The sequence below is a fragment of the Oncorhynchus clarkii genome, chromosome 10 (genome assembly GCF_045791955.1).
Source record: "Oncorhynchus clarkii lewisi isolate Uvic-CL-2024 chromosome 10, UVic_Ocla_1.0, whole genome shotgun sequence".
NCBI lineage: Eukaryota > Metazoa > Chordata > Actinopteri > Salmoniformes > Salmonidae > Oncorhynchus > Oncorhynchus clarkii.
This window is the reverse complement of record NC_092156.1, coordinates 46584647-46601598: the sequence shown is the minus strand read 5'-3', so window position 1 is coordinate 46601598 and position 16952 is coordinate 46584647. Positions and strand designations below refer to the sequence as shown.

At 44.0% G+C, this 16952-nt stretch overlaps 1 protein-coding gene across 1 annotated transcript in view; it reads left to right on the top strand.

Annotated features, from left to right (window-relative positions):
* Positions 1-4066: 4066 nt before the first annotated feature.
* The window catches only part of LOC139418637 (proteoglycan 4-like), a 33403-nt gene continuing 20517 nt past the window's right edge, over positions 4067-16952 (top strand). The window contains exons 1-2 of the mRNA XM_071168250.1: positions 4067-4220; positions 4983-5426. Coding sequence (XP_071024351.1) covers positions 5264-5426 — 163 coding nt within the window. The 5' untranslated portion in view covers positions 4067-4220; positions 4983-5263. The remainder of the gene's footprint in view (positions 4221-4982; positions 5427-16952) is intronic.

Here is a 16952-nt window from a genome sequence, read left to right as displayed (position 1 = left end):
CTATAAAAGTTATACTATCTTTGTGAAGGTCCTAAGAAATGTGATTGATTGATTGATTGCTTGCTAATAATCTCATAGACCAGACACTGCTGCCAATGCGCAAACAGGGGACAAATTGTGCTTTCAAGACAACTGGGAACCAGAAAAACAACGAGGTCAAATCGTGACGTCAGTGATATTCAAGGTCGGAGAAGTCAGAGCTCTACTGCCGCATTCACGTCATATCGGGAAATCCTAAATACGACCGTTCTATTGGTAAAAATGCACTTGAACGCCCCTCAATTTGAATTCCAACTATGAAACTTGGTTATAATCTCTGGGCCCACTGATGTGGCGCGGTTTATCTGTACTCCCGCAAAATCCCTCTAAAATCTAATCCGTTAGCCACTCACAGGATATTGGCTACTGATCCCTGTCCATAGTTCTGAAATTGCAATTTTACACGGCTGTTTATCGATGGACAATCAGATTATGTGGTGCTAGTGCATGTAGTAGCCTACATCTTTTCTTCAATGGATACATGTTCCTTTTTTGTTTGCTCGTCATTTTCTCATAAGCCTAACATTTATGTTTCAAGAAGCTATAGGCCTACGGTTTCGCAAAGCTGCTATTTAGAATGCTGTCTGGCGGTAATAATGTATTCACTTGTTCAGTAATTAAAGTGGGACATTTAAAATTGCACATTGTAAAATGAATTTTCCATGCAACAGCATACTAATCAGTAACTTATATATATATATATATATATTTTAAGCCTAAAGCCTACCTTGGCGGTCCTCGCGCTCTATCGCAGCTTGGATAGAAAGTATGTGTGGTCTAAAACCAGCCTTGATGCCAAATAATATAATCAGTCCACAATCAACACAACTGATTGTTTCATTTTACAGACAATGCAGTCTAGCCTATCTATAGCTATATCCAGTATTTAGCTGGTAGCCTATTTATATGACACATTTGAACTTGGACTCCACGCTGTCGGCTATCCGTCTCATCACTCGTAGACTTACCAGTGTTCACAGAAGGGGAGTCGATCTCTGTCACTATTCTCGAGGGGAGGAAGAGGAGCAAAGCCACTGCCATTGGGGGCCCGGGCAGTGAGGTCTCTGTCGGGACTGGGAGGCTGCTAGTACTAGTTTCTACATAAGTAGGCCTACTCGTTTCCACCTGCCATGGTGTTTCGTTAGTCGAAGGAGGTGGTAGCTTTGCTGATGTGATTTGGCACAAGATTGATCCGATTCTTTCGGCATTTGTTGTGCACCACTTGGTTTTGCCTTTTGTTTATCCATCTTGAACAACACACTCACTCTCCATCCCAGTCCGACCTGATTCACCTAACTTTTTTGAACGTGATAGCCAATTAGGCGAGGAAGCTAAAGAGGGCTGCCGCCGGCCCCCCTGAGAAATATTGTCTGTCTGACTCATCTACTACCATGTAGATTGGACAACAAACCCTTCGCTTGCTACACGTGGAAATGAAAAAGGAAGGTTACTGTCAACATTAAAAATGTTTTTGACGTAGGCTAGGTGTGAGATGACAGGCGCCTGCATTATGGCCGTGGTGAAAAAAGTACCCAAATGTCATACTTGAGTAAAACTAAAACTAACGATACCTTAATAGAAAATGACTCAAGTAAAAGCAAAAGTCACCCAGTAAAATCCAACTTGAGTAAAAGTCCAGTACTTGGTTTTAAATATACTTACGTATCAAAAGTAAATGTAATTTCTAAAATATACTTAAATATCAAAAGTAAAAGTATAAATAATTTCAAATTCCAAACTCATAGCCAGGGGCACGCTCCAACTCTCAGACATCATTTATAAACAAAGCATGTGTTTAGTGAGTCCGCCAGATCAGAGGCAGTAGGGATGACCTGGGATGTTCTCTCGATAAGTGTGTGAATTAGATCATTTTTTTCTTGCAAAACTTTCAAAATGTAACAAGTACTTTTGGGTGTCAGGGAAAATGTATGGCGTAAAAAGTACATAGTTTTCTTTAGGAATGTAGTAAAGTAAAAGTTGTAAAAATATAAATGGTAATTTAAAGTATAGATACCACCAAAAAAGCACCTTAAGTAGTACTTTCAAGTTTTTTTTACTTAAGTACTTTACACCACTGCATTTAGGGGACTGCGGGGTTTTTTGCTACACCAGTGTCAAGACTCCAAGCTTTCCCACACGCTGAACTCTGACGTCACACACACCAATGAAAATGGCCGCGGATTCGTCTGTCAATAGTGAGAATGGTTCTTGCGTTCCTTCCAAGCACATGACCGCTCCAAGTCATTCCTCTTAAGTAAACAAGTATTTCCTCCGATCACAATGACTAGATGTGAACGTGACACAGGTTGATCCCCTAGTTTCCGACTTGGAATTCCGAGTTGGATGACCATTCAAAACTTTAAACCCCCCACTTAGTGCTTCTTTTTACCAGAGTTCCCAGTTGTCGTTAACACATTGAAATCAAATGTCGGAGATTTCCAAGTTCTCAGTTGTCATGAACAATGCAGAAATTACTTTGATGAGGAGGATGCTACACCTGAAAACATTTGGGGGTGAGAGAAGATGGCGGCATTAAACCGGCTCCTGAAAACATGTCATTTTAAACAATTCCTAATCTGATTGTTGAAGTGCTATTTTGGGGCGGCAGGTAGCGCAGTGGTTGGGCCAGTAAACCGGAAGGTTGTCGGGTCGAATCCCCGAGTTTACAAGATACCTTGTTCTGCCCCTGAACAAGGCAGCTAACCAACCCACTGTTCCCCGGTAGGTCGTCATTATAAGTAACAATTTATTCTTAACTGACTAGTTAAAAAAAACTGAAACCCATCATCCTTGTAGTCTTTTCAAATAGGCTACAACCAGCAGATGGCGCAATTGGTTAAAGCAATATGTTGTGCTGTGATGGACCTTGAGGAGTGATGCATCCAGAAAGACACTGGGCACGTTCCTTGCTGATGTCTGCCAGATTTCATTACGCCTGATAGGTATTTTACGTATCAGCTAACCACACATTATAGGAATCTGTCGGTCGATAGCCTCTGCCAAGTCTCCAACAACCAGATGGTCCGGTTTTCGGGGCAAATATTAAGAGTGCCTGTGACATGCTTTTGGACTTTTACAAGGCGACATTCCATCTTAACTACACATGTACTCATTTTTCCCCTTCTCGTCAAGACCAGTATGTAGTGAATCTAGTTTCAGTCGATGACGCGGCACGCAACCATTGGTTGATGCATGCAACGTCTGAGCAGGGTAACGCGAAACAATGACTTCAGTATATGGGAAACAGCAGCTCTTTACATCAACGCAGTTACAGGAGTGGTTTACAGTAGACTGGCTGTAAGCCTACTGGACAATTGCCCGTTGTTTGTATTTAAATGGTATCATCATTGTTTTCGAAATCAATTTTTTTTTTGTGGCTTAAACCTATCCATATAATTTTACTGATCTGATGAGACTAAATGAGACAAATTGCAGTTATGGATAAAGACATTTTTGAGAGAGAAAAAATACCTTCATTTACAGGCCAAAGTGTTTGACCACCAGATGGTGCTGTTCACTTGAATTTGAAACTTGGAAGTGGGGCAATTGTGTAAGCTAGATATTGGCATCTCTGAAGAAAACTGTCGATTTATCTTTTTCTATATGTTAGTGTTTCGTTGGTTAGTTTGGTGTTTGAGAAAGCGATAGAGGGATTATATGGGATTAAGGGGACAAATATGGTCTGAAGAGGACTAGACTTTTATGGGGGGAGGAGCTATGTATTCAGGGGAGGTGGAGTGGTAGAGCTTTTGAAAAATAAGAAAAGAGGAGATAGTTTGCGGAGGAGAAATGTGACAAGTAAAAGCAAAATGTGCAATTGGATTGTTGTAAAAAAGAAATACAAAATATTTTTGAATAGCAATCAAATTGCACAATCCAGGCAATAGAAACATGGTTTCCTAACAGCAGCTGGTTTTGATCTCTCTATTTCTGTTCAACAGGATGCTGTTACTTCTTTTCCAGCTAGCTTGGCTGAGCTCTGTTTCCTGACTCCCCCCCCCTACCACCACCACCAAGATAATTATTGTGTGTGTCTTACAGAGCGGGAGATAGAGTGAGAGACAGTTCATGGAATGCTGTGATGTCATCAGCTCAGTCCTACACAAAGGCAAGGAGGAGGACACACAAGCACACTCACTCTCCCGAGTAGTTACTCTGCCGTGGAGCGTCTGCACCCCACTGTGAGTACATCCTCCTTAAACAACATCCTTTCTCGCACACGTTCTGCTGAATTCTCTGTCACTGACTCACTCGCTTCTCTTCTTTTTGTCATTTTGTCCCCCCTCCACCAAGTGTTGCGTTTAAACCAATCTGTTTCCCAGCAGTGACAGTTCTCAGTCTACCTTTGTCTCCCTCCAAATGTTGATTGTGCTGTTTCCATTGTTTAATATGACCACCATGCCTAGTGAAGTCCTTTCAGCCCCTCTGCTAGAGTAGCGTTCTACTCACGCTGTCCTGGGATGTGGCCCTGCATTTTGGTTACAGCCCAACAACGACCGTGTTAAAAATGGAGCAGCCATCTCATGGGAGTTTGGAAGAAGAAGACAAAAAAGAAGGGCGGTTGGAAAGGGGGGTGGGGGGGTTACTGACGGCAGAAAAAAATGCCCCATTCCTTTGGAATCTCCTCCCATCCAGGGCCAGACAGTCGCTCTCAGAGCCCTGCCCATGGCTTGGGTGAGGAAGCCAGGGTTTGAACTCTATCATTCGTCTGAAGAAGGGAAAGGAGATCGCTGTGATTTACTATGCATTGAAAAAGAAGGCAATGAGCAGTTGCATCTTAAGAGGAGAAGAGACAAAGGGGAAAAAGTAAGAAAATAAATCAAAAGACAAGGAAGGACAAGTGGCTAGGAGCACTTAACAGCAGCATGATTAGCATACAGCAGGGAGTGCCAGTCATCTACAGTGCTGACAGAGGTTGTGATGTGTCATTTTCCCTGATGCAGATTCACCCAGCCATGGCTGCCTGATGAGGACTGAGGACGACTGACGTGTGTGTGGAGGGAGGAGGGAGTGTCAGTGCAGAGGACGTCAGAGGAAGCTGTCTACAGCTTGTGTATGTGACAGAGGAGGCTCGATCTTCTCCTTCTCCTCATGAAGCTTGTTTAGAAGCCAACACGTCTTCAGGAAACTGTCGACCCAAGGAGTCCGGACAGTACCCATCCACACCCTGCTAGACTGGGCAGCCCTTACCGCCTTACCCCTCCACCTCCAGCCCGCCGCCACCATGCTGCAGCAGATACTAAAGGACATGTACATCGATCCTGATGTGCTGGAGGCCCTGAGCGAGGACCAGAAGAAGACCTTGTTCCTGAAGATGAGACAGGAGCAGGTGCGGCGTTGGAAGGAACGCGAGGAGAAAGAAGACCATAGACCAAAGCCGAGTACAGGTACTCATTTCATTCCTCCCTACCTCTCCTGCTTGCCTCTCCTGCTACATCTTCACATACAGGGTCTGTGTGACTGGAGGCTGTGTAACTTTTTTTTGTTGCAAAATAAAAGTATCGTTATCTGCTTATGAAATAAGTCTGCAAACACGTTTCTTTGAAACCTACCCATTTGGTCTTTCTAAAGGCGGACACATCGGGCAAGTCTCAGATATGTTGGTGTGTTTTTGTTGTTGCTGTGAATTAACTAATAGGGAGCTGCCTTGTGAAGTTGAGCTGCAAGCATGTGGCTTACCTCTGAGAAACATCCTGTGGTGTGCTTTAGGCTACTGCCAATGTATTCAGTATCAGTCATTTTTTTTTCTGTTGTTGGCAGGCCTCTGTATGTGGGTCTGTGTCTGCCTGCGAGTAGGTTACGCACTTTGTTTCAATGAGATGGCATTACCTGTTTATGTTATGAGTGTCAGCAGGGCTAAGAGAGTAGGTAATGGCTGGAAAGACTACTTGTCTTTTGTTAGATCACTACCTGCAGTTTCTCACCAGTGGTACCATTTAGCATCACAATAGGAACACTGGAGGGTATGTGGAAGTGGCTCGGCCTCATGTAGCATCACCGGGGTGAGAGAAATAGGTCTTCAACTCAGGTTTCTAGTATTTGTATTTGTTATGGATTGCCATTAGCTGCTGCCAACGCAGCAGCTACTCTTCCTGGGGTCTAGCAAAATTAAGGCAGTTATACATTGCAATACATCCATAACAGATTTCACAACATATTAAGTGTGTGCCCCCAGGCCTCAACTCTAATACCACTTATCTATAAAACAAAATCCATGTGTACATGTTTGTGTATAGTGCGTATGTTATCGTGTGTTTGTATGCATGTGTCCATGTTTGTGATGCTTCACAGTCCCCGCTGTTCCATACAGTGTATTTTTATCTGTTTTTTAAATCAAATTTTACTGCTGGCATGAGTTACTTGATGTGTGATAGTTCCATGTAGTCATGGCTCAATGTAGTACTGTGTGCCTCACATAGTCTGTTCTGGACTTGGGGACTGTGAAGAGACCTCTGGTGTATGTCTTGTGGGGTATGCATGGGTGTCTGAGCTGTGTGCCAGTAGTTTAGACAGACAGCTCGGTGCATTTAACATGTCAATACCTCTCATAAATACAAGTAGTGATGAAGTCATTCTCTCCTCCACTTTGAGCCAGGAGAGATTGACATGCATATCATTAATGTTAGCTCTCTGTGTATATCCAAGGGCCAGCCGTGCTGCCCTGTTCTGAGACAATTTCAATTTTCCTAAGTCCCTCTTTGTGGCACCTGACCACACGACTGAACAGTAGTCCAGGTGCGACAAAACTAGGGCCTGTAGGACCTGCCCTGTTGATAGTGCTGTTACTAATGCAGTGCTTGGGGGCCTCCCGGGTGCCACCAGAGACTCTGGGTTCGCGCCCAGGCTCTGTCGTAACCGGCCGCGACCGGGAGGTCCGTGGGGTGACGCACAATTGGCATAGAGTTGTCCGGGTTAGGGAGGGATTGGCCGGTAGAGATATCCTTATCTCATCGCGCACCAGCGACTCCTGTGGTGTGCCGGGCGCAGTGCACGCTAACCAAGGTTGCCAGGTGCACTGTGTTTCCTCCGACACATTGGTGCGGCTGGCTTCCGGGTTGGATGCGCGCTGTGTTAAGAAGCAGTGCGGCTTGGTTGGGTTGTGTATCGGAGGACGCATGACTTTCAACCTTCGTCTCTCCCGAGCCCATACGGGAGTTGTAGCGATGAGACAAGATAGTAGCTACTAACAATTGGATACCACGAAATTGGGGAGAAAAAATATATAAAAAAAATAATGCAGCGCTTAATTGCAGACAGACTTCTCCCCATCCTAGCTACTATTGTATCAATATGTTTGGACCATTTTACAATCCAGGGTTACTCCAAGCAGTTTAGTTCCCTCAACTTGCTTAATTTCCACATTCTTCATTACAAGATTTAGTTAAGGTTCAGGGTTTAGTGAATGATTTGTCCCAAATACAATGCTTTTAGTTGTTCAAATATTTAGGACTAACTTATTCCTTGCCACCCATTCTGACGCTAACTGTAGCTCTTTGTTAAGTGTTGCTGTGGTAGCTGACGTGTATAGTGTTGAGTCATCCGCATACATGAACACACTGGCTTTACTCAAAGCCAGAGGCATGTCGTTAGTAAAGATTGAAAAAAGTAAGGGGCCTAGACAGCTGCCTTGGGGAATTCCTGATTCTACCTGGATTTTGTTGGAGAGGCTTCCATTAAAGAATCCCGTTTGTGTTCTGTTAGACAGGTAACTCTATCCACAATATAGCAGGGAGTGTAAAGCCATAACACATACATTTTTCCAGTAACAAACTATGATCTATAATGTCAAAAGCTGCACTGAAGTCTAGCAAAACAGCCCCCACAATCTTTTTATCATTAATTTCTGTCAGGTAATTAATTATAAGTCATTTGTGTAAGTGCTGTGCTTGTTGAATGTCCTTCCATATAAGCATAATGAAAGTATGTTGTCAATTTGTTTACTGAAAAATAGCATTGTATCTGGTCAAACACAATTTTTTCCAAAAGTTTACTAAGGGTTGATAACAGGCTGATTGGTCGAGCCAGTTAAGGTCGTTTTACTGTTCTTAGGTAGGGGAATAAGTTTTGCTTCCCTCCAGGCCTGAGGGCACACACTTTTTAGTAGGCTTAAATTGAAGATATGGCAAATAGGAGTGGCAATATCATACGCTATTAGCCTCAGTAATATTTCATCCAGGTTGTCAGTCCCCGGTGTCTTGTCATTGTTGATAGACAATAGTTTTTTCATCTCTTCCATCCTTACTTTATGGAAAAAAAAATGCTTGTCAATTTACAATGCTTGTCTTTCATAATTTGGTCAGATATACTTGGATGTGTAGTGTCAGCGTTTGTTGCTGGCATGTCATGCCTAAGTTTCGTAATCTTGCAAATTAAAAAATCATTCAAGTGGTTGGCAATATCAGTGGGTTTTGTGATGAATGAGCCATCGGATTCAATAAATGATGGAGCGGTATTCATCTTTTCCCAAAATGTCATTTAAGTTGCTCCAAAGATTTTTACTATTATTCTTTATGTCGTTTATCTTTGTTTCATAGCGTAGTAGTTTCTTCTTTTTAAATTCAATTTAAGTCACATGATTTCTCAATTAGCCAGACCTATTTGACATCTCTTTTGCCTCATCCATCCAACCATAACATTTTACAATTCCTCATAAATCCATGGGGATTTAATTTTTTTTACAGTCATTTTCTTAATGGCTGCGTTCTTATTAGTAACTGCGATAAGCAATTTCATAAATTTGTGAAGTGCAGCGTCTGATTGCTTGTCATTACACACCACGGACCAACAAATATTCTTCACATCACGACAACACTTTTAATCAATACAATCACTGCAACACTTTTATCCACAATATTAGGCTCAGCCTTTGGAACTTTGGTTTTCCTAGCTGTGGTTACTATATTGTGATCACTACATTGGATGGATCTGGATACTGCTTTCAAACAAATTTCTGCAGCATTATTAAATATATGATCAATACATGTTGATGATTTCATTACTGTACTCTTTGTAACTACCCTGGTAGATTGATAACCTGAACCAGGTTGCAGGCACTAGTTACAGTTTGAAACTTTCTCGTGAGTGGGCAGCCTGATGAAAGCCAGTCAATATTTAAATCTCCCAGAAAGTGTGCCTCTATTGATATCACATATATTATCAAGCATTTCACACACGTTATCCAGATACTGACTGTTAGCACTTGATGGTCTATAGCAGGTTCCCACAAAGCTTTAGGTGAGGCAGATGAACCTGTAGTCATATTACTTCAACAGTATTTAACATGAGATCCTATCTAAGCTTTACAGGAATGTGGTTCTGAATATAAACAGCCACACCTCCACCTTTGGCATTTCTGTCTTAATTGTAGATCTTATAACCATGTATTGCTACCACTGTATTATCTAAGTGAGTTTCAGAGATTGTCAGAATATGAATGTCATCTGTTACTAGCAAATTATTGATTTTGTGAACCTTGTTTCTTAAGCTACATACAGTGGGTCAAAAAAGTATTTAGTCAGCCAACAATTGTGCAAGTTCTCCCACTTAAAAATATGTGAGAGGCCTGTAATTTTCATCATAGGTACACTTCAACTATGACAGACAAAATGAGAAAAAAAATCCAGAAAATCACATTGTAGGATTTTTAATGAATTTATTTGCAAATTATGGTGGAAAATAAGTATTTGGTCAATAACAAAAGTTTATCTCAATACTTTGTTATATACCCTTTGTTGGCAATGACAGAGGTCAAACGTTTTCTGTAAGTCTTCACAAGGTTTTCATACACTGTTGCTGGTATTTTGGCCCATTCCTCCATGCAGATCTCCTCTAGAGCAGTGATGTTTTGGGGCTGTTGCTGGGCAACATGGACTTTCAATTCCCTCCAAAGATTTTCTATGGGGTTGAGATCTGGAGACTGGCTAGGCCACTCCAGGACCTTGAAATGCTTCTTACGAAGCCACTCCTTCGTTGCCCGGGCGGTGTGTTTGGGATCATTGTCATGCTGAAAGACCCAGCCACGTTTCATCTTCAATGCCCTTGCTGATGGAAGGAGGTTTTTACTCAAAAGCTCACGATACATGGCCCAATTCATTCTTTCCTTTACACGGATCAGTCGTCCTGGTCCCTTTGCAGAAAAACAGCCCCAAAGCATGATGTTTCCACCCCATGCTTCACAGTAGGTATGGTGTTCTTTGGCTGCAACTCAGCATTCTTTGTCCTCCAAACACGACAAGTTGAGTTTTTACCAAAAAGTTATATTTTGGTTTTATCTGACCATATGACATTCTCCCAATTTTCTTCTGGATCATCCAAATGCTCTCTAGCAAACTTCAGACGGGCCTGGACATGTACTGGCTTAAGCAGGTTGACACGTCTGGCACTGCATGATTTGAGTCCCTGGTGGCGTAGTGTGTTACTGATGGTAGGCTTTGTTACTTTGGTCCCAGCTCTCTGCAGGTCATTCACTAGGTCCCCCCGTGTGGTTCTGGGATTTTTGCACACCGTTCTTGTGATCATTTTGACCCCACTGGGTGAGATCTTGCGTGGAGCCCCAGATCGAGGGAGATTATCAGTGGTCTTGTATGTCTTCCATTTCCTAATAATTGCTCCCACAGTTGATTTCTTCAAACCAAGCTGCTTACCTATTGCAGATTCAGTCTTCCCAGCCTGGTGCAGGTCTACAATTTTGTTTCTGGTGTGCTTTGACAGCTCTTTGGTCTTGGCCATAGTGGAGTATGGAGTGTGACTGTTTGAGGTTGTGGACAGGTGTCTTTTATACTGATAACAAGTTCAAACAGGTGCCATTAATACAGGTAACGAGTGGAGGACAGAGGAGCCTCTTAAAGAAGTTGTTACAGGTCTGTGAGAGCCAGAAATCTTGCTTGTTTGTAGGTGACCAAATACTTATTTTCCACCATAATTTGCAAATAAATTCATTAAAAATCGTACAATGTGATTTTCTGGATTTTTTTTTCTCTCATATTGTCTGTCATAGTTGAAGTTTACCTATGATGAAATTTACAGGCCTCTCTCATATTTTTAATTGGGAGAACTTGCACAATTGGTGGCTGACTAAATACTTTTTTTGCCCCACTGTATGTTAACGCGGGCTATTTTTAACATTTTTCTGGGATCCTTGATTGTTTTCATTGCTTTACTGGGAAGCTTAGCAGAGGTAGCAATGCTCATGTTATTTATTAGTGCAGGGTGAGCTGCACACAGGGGACTTCCTACTAGAGCACACCACCGCAGTGCTAACAGTATAACTCTGGTTCATAGGCATATGATTACTGCATACAATAGCTGTAGGATCAGCAGAGGCATTCAGGGCAGTAAGATGGACATACATTAGGTTACTTACATTGTCTTCCAACTCCCCTAGGATAATGTACATTTTTCTGAAGCAGGATGATATCTCAGTGACACAATGGCAGGGATTAAATGAGCTAAACTTGGGTAATTTATAAGTCATTATCTCAACACGGCCTTATAATGCTGTGAAAGTGGATCCCATCCTCCTTATAATACAAGCTTTGTATCCAGAAGGTATCAAAATGGTCAATAAATGTTACATCCACAGAGATGCAATAGTCTTGTAGCCAGTTATGGAGGGCTAACAGTCTGCTGAAATGTTCAATGCCACGATTTAGAGAGGGTAGGGTGTTTGTTGGTGTCAAGTAGAGACCCAATCAGTTCTGTTCTGAGCTGCCCTTAATAATGTAATTTGACCCCACATGAACCATGACAGCATCAGCCCCTGTTGACTGACACACAGCCTCGGGAAGCAACCTGGTGAAATCCTGAACTTTGACCTCGCATGAACCATGACAGTATCAGTCCCCGGTGACTTACTCAAAGCCTTGGGAATCAACCTGGTGATATCCCGAACTTTGACCCCACATAAACCATGACAGTATCAGTCCCCGGTGACTTACTCACAGCCTTGGGAAGCAACATGGTGATATCCTGAACTTTGACCCCAGGAAAACACAAAGTCTTTGCCCCAGGTACAGATACAGTGCCTTGCGAAAGTATTCGGCCCCCTTGAACTTTGCGACCTTTTGCCACATTTCAGGCTTCAAACATAAGGATATAAAACTGTATTTTTTTGTGAAGAATCAACAACAAGTGGGACACAATCATGAAGTGGAACGACATTTATTGGATATTTCAAACTTTTTTAACAAATCAAAAACTGAAAAATTGGGCGTGCAAAATTATTCAGCCCCTTTAAGTTAATACTTTGTAGCGCCACCTTTTGCTGCGATTACAGCTGTAAGTCGCTTGGGGTATGTCTCTATCAGTTTTGCACATCGAGAGACTGAATTTTTTTCCCATTCCTCCTTGCAAAACAGCTCGAGCTCAGTGAGGTTGGATGGAGAGCATTTGTGAACAGCAGTTTTCAGTTCTTTCCAACGATTCTCGATTGGATTCAGGTCTGGACTTTGACTTGGCCATTCTAACACCTGGATATGTTTATTTTTGAACCATTCCATTGTAGATGTTGCTTTATGTTTTGGATCATTGTCTTGTTGGAAGACAAATCTCCGTCCCAGTCTCAGGTCTTTTGCAGACTCCATCAGGTTTTCTTCCAGAATGGTCCTGTATTTGGCTCCATCCATCTTCCCATCAATTTTAACCATCTTCCCTGTCCCTGCTGAAGAAAAGCAGGCCCAAACCATGATGCTGCCACCACCATGTTTGACAGTGGGGATGGTGTGTTCAGCTGTGTTGCTTTTACGCCAAACATAACGTTTTGCATTGTTGCCAAAAAGTTCAATTTTGGTTTCATCTGACCAGAGCACCTTCTTCCACATGTTTGGTGTGTCTCCCAGGTGGCTTGTGGCAAACTTTAAACGACACTTTTTATGGATATCTTTAAGAAATGGCTTTCTTCTTGCCACTCTTCCATAAAGGCCAGATTTGTGCAATATACGACTGATTGTTGTCCTATGGACAGAGTCTCCCACCTCAGCTGTAGATCTCTGCAGTTCATCCAGAGTGATCATGGGCCTCTTGGCTGCATCTCTGATCAGTCTTCTCCTTGTATGAGCTGAAAGTTTAGAGGGACGGCCAGGTCATGGTAGATTTGCAGTGGTCTGATACTCCGTCCATTTCAATATTATCGCTTGCACAGTGCTCCTTGGGATGTTTAAAGCTTGGGATCTTTTTGTATCCAAATCCGGCTTTAAACTTCTTCACAACAGTATCTCGGACCTGCCTGGTGTGTTCCTTGTTCTTCATGATGCTCTCTGCGCTTTTAACGGACCTCTGAGACTATCACAGTGCAGGTGCATTTATACGGAGACTTGATTACACACAGGTGGATTGTATTTATCATCATTAGTCATTTAGGTCAACATTGGATCATTCAGAGATCCTCACTGAACTTCTGGAGAGAGTTTGCTGCACTGAAAGTAAAGGGGCTGAATAATTTTGCACGCCCAATTTTTCAGTTTTTGATTTGTTAAAAAAGTTTGAAATATCCAATAAATGTCGTTCCACTTCATGATTGTGTCCCACTTGTTGTTGATTCTTCACAAAGAAAATACAGTTTTATATCTTTATGTTTGAAGCCTGAAATGTGGCAAAATGTCGCAAAGTTCAAGGGGGCCGAATACTTTCGCAAGGCACTGTATATGCATCATCATTGAACTCCCTATCACAATAGCCGGAATGATGCGGCCTCTGCCACGTCTCGAGGCAGATTGCGAGGCCAGAGCCACAGAACTCACCTGAGAAGAGGGCTGCTGAGACGGCGTCTGCGTGCAGGCCACAACAGCCCAGGCGGTTGATTGACTAGGACAGGGAGAAGTAGCTGGAGGGCCATGGAGGGAACCCCCCCTCCCCCCTCAAGCAGAAGACAGCTTCCCTCCGGCAGAAGACAGCTGGTATAGGGGCTCAAAGCGATGAGAGTCTTAAGTTCGGAGGTGGGGGGCAAAAGGCAGGCGCCCCGAGAACGATTCCTCTCCTTCTTTCTGGTTCTGACACATCCATTTACGCTCACCTGGAGTCGAACGATGAGCAGCCATTTCCTGGTTCTAGCTAGTAGAGGCGGAAATGTATCATAGTTCGGGAAGGTCCCATTAGGATCCTGTTGGATGTTTTGATAGGAAGCATTTAAAGATGCCAGTAGTCTCATAGAATCCTTATTCAGGTCAAGGCGCCCGGTCAACTGTTTAATTTCTTCATGAAGAGTAGTCATCCTTTTTTTTTTAGCTGCATCAAGTTCAATACATTTTTCACAAATGAAGGTACCCATCCGACCTTTCCAGTCACTTCCAATAGCAACTATGTCTGAAAGAGTAGGCCTACTGCCAGATCAGGATGTGACGGTGCTATCTCATTTGAGGAAATGACATACTTATAGCTGACTCACACCCTTAATTGATTGAATTGTTGGTTCACTAATCAATCGTTTTTTTAAAGGGGCATTATCAGTGAACACAGCCCATCTGAGCGTAAGCTGTCCACTCACTAGACACACATGCAACAAACAGTCGAAACAGGCGTAATGCTGAATCTGATGCACTCAAGCAGAATAGATCTGGCTGCTTTTCCTCGTGTGTGTGTGTGTGTGTGTGTGTATGTGTGTGTGTGTGTGTGCAATGCCCTGATTATAGATCATCTTGTTCCCAGTGAAGCACTAGTGTGTGCAAGGGAGAGGCAGGCTGATGTCTGGAATGTGTGTGCGTGTGTCGGAAAAACAGATAACAGATTAAAATAGGAACACGCGATAGTGGCAGTTTCACAGAGTATATTTTGTACCCCTATGTTAGAGAGGGAATCACGTTTTCTTGTATTGTGCAGATGGCTCATTACATGCATAGCTACAAATAGAAAGAGGCAGGCCCCTAATTCATCCTGAAACTGGTTTGGTGTACTGCAGAATCTTGCCCGTCTGCATTTTATTTCTGTAGGTAGCCAGTCCTTGTGTGAGAAATCTGTGTCGTAATGACTCGGTTCACAATGTACTTTCCCCTGGCATTCCACCGAGAGAATCTGAGATCACAAGACAACAACCCCAGAGCTTCTACTTGGGAAGTTTGGTCAGAGCGATTTGTAACAGTGGATGAAAACGAGTCTCTGTGAGGGCTGGCTGTAGGTCACTGTAGCACATGTCAGGTTGTGCATTGATTCTGGAACTCTTTTCTTGGCTGCAGTTGACCACAATGTACTGATTATCAACCGACTGAATGTCAGACAGGGAGGGCGGGAGAACATAGAGAGGCCTATCTGCTAACGACCAGGCCAGCTGTTCCTACAAGTCAATGCCCCCCCGATGCACACTGCAGTGTTACACACACACACTCCCCGATACGCACTGCGGTGTTACACACACACACACACACACACTCCCCGATACACACTGCGGTGTTACACACACACACACACACACACTCCCCGATACACACTGCGGTGTTACACACACACACACACACACTCCCCGATACACACTGCGGTGTTACACACACACACACACACACACACACACACACACACTCCCCAATACACACTGCGGTGTTACACACACACACACTCCCCGATACACGCTGCGGTGTTACACACACACCCACACACACTCCCCGATACACGCTGCGGTGTTACACACACACCCACACACACTCCCCGATACACACTGCGGTGTTACACACACACACACACACACACACACACACACACACACTCCCCGATACACGCCACAGTGTTAGACACACACACTCCCCGATACACGCCACGGTGTTAGACACACACACTCCCCGATACACGCCGCAGTGTTACAGACACACACTCTCCCCGATACACGCTGCGGTGTTACACACACACACACACACACACTGTGGTGTTACACTCCCCGATACACACTGCGGTGTTACACTCCCCGATACACACTGCGGTGTTACACACACACACACACACACACACACACACTCCCCGATACACACTGTGGTGTTACACTCCCCGATACACACTGTGGTGTTACACTCCCCGATACACACTGCAGTGTTACACTCCCCGATACACACTGCGGTGTTACACACACACACACACACACACACTCCCCGATACACACTGCGGTGTTACACACACACACACACACACACACACACACACACACACACTCCCCGATACACACTGCGGTGTTACACACACACACACTCCCTGATACACGCTGCGGTGTTACACACACACACACACACACACACTCCCCGATACACACTGCGGTGTTACACACACACACACACACACACACACACTCCCCGATACACACTGCGGTGTTACACACACACACACACACACACACACACTCCCCGATACACACTGCGGTGTTACACACACACACACTCCCCGATACACGCTGCGGTGTTACACACACACACACTCCCCGATACACACTGCGGTGTTACACACACACACACACTCCCTGATACACGCTGCGGTGTTACACACACACACCCACACACACTCCCCGATACACGCTGCGGTGTTACACACACACACCCACACACACTCCCCGATACACGCTGTGGTGTTACACACACACACACACACTCCCCGATACACACTGCGGTGTTACACACACACACACACACACACACACACACACACACACACACACACACACACACACACTCCCCGATACACACTGCGGTGTTACACACACACCCACACACACTCCCCGATACACGCTGCGGTGTTACACACACACACTCCCCGATACACGCTGCGGTGTTACACACACACACACACTGCGGTGTTACACTCCCCGATTCACACTGCGGTGTTACACACACACACACTCCCCGATACACGCTGCGGTGTTACACACACACTCCCCCCGATACACGCTGCGGTGTTTCACACACACTCCCCCCGATACACGCTGCGGTGTTACACACACACACTTCCCC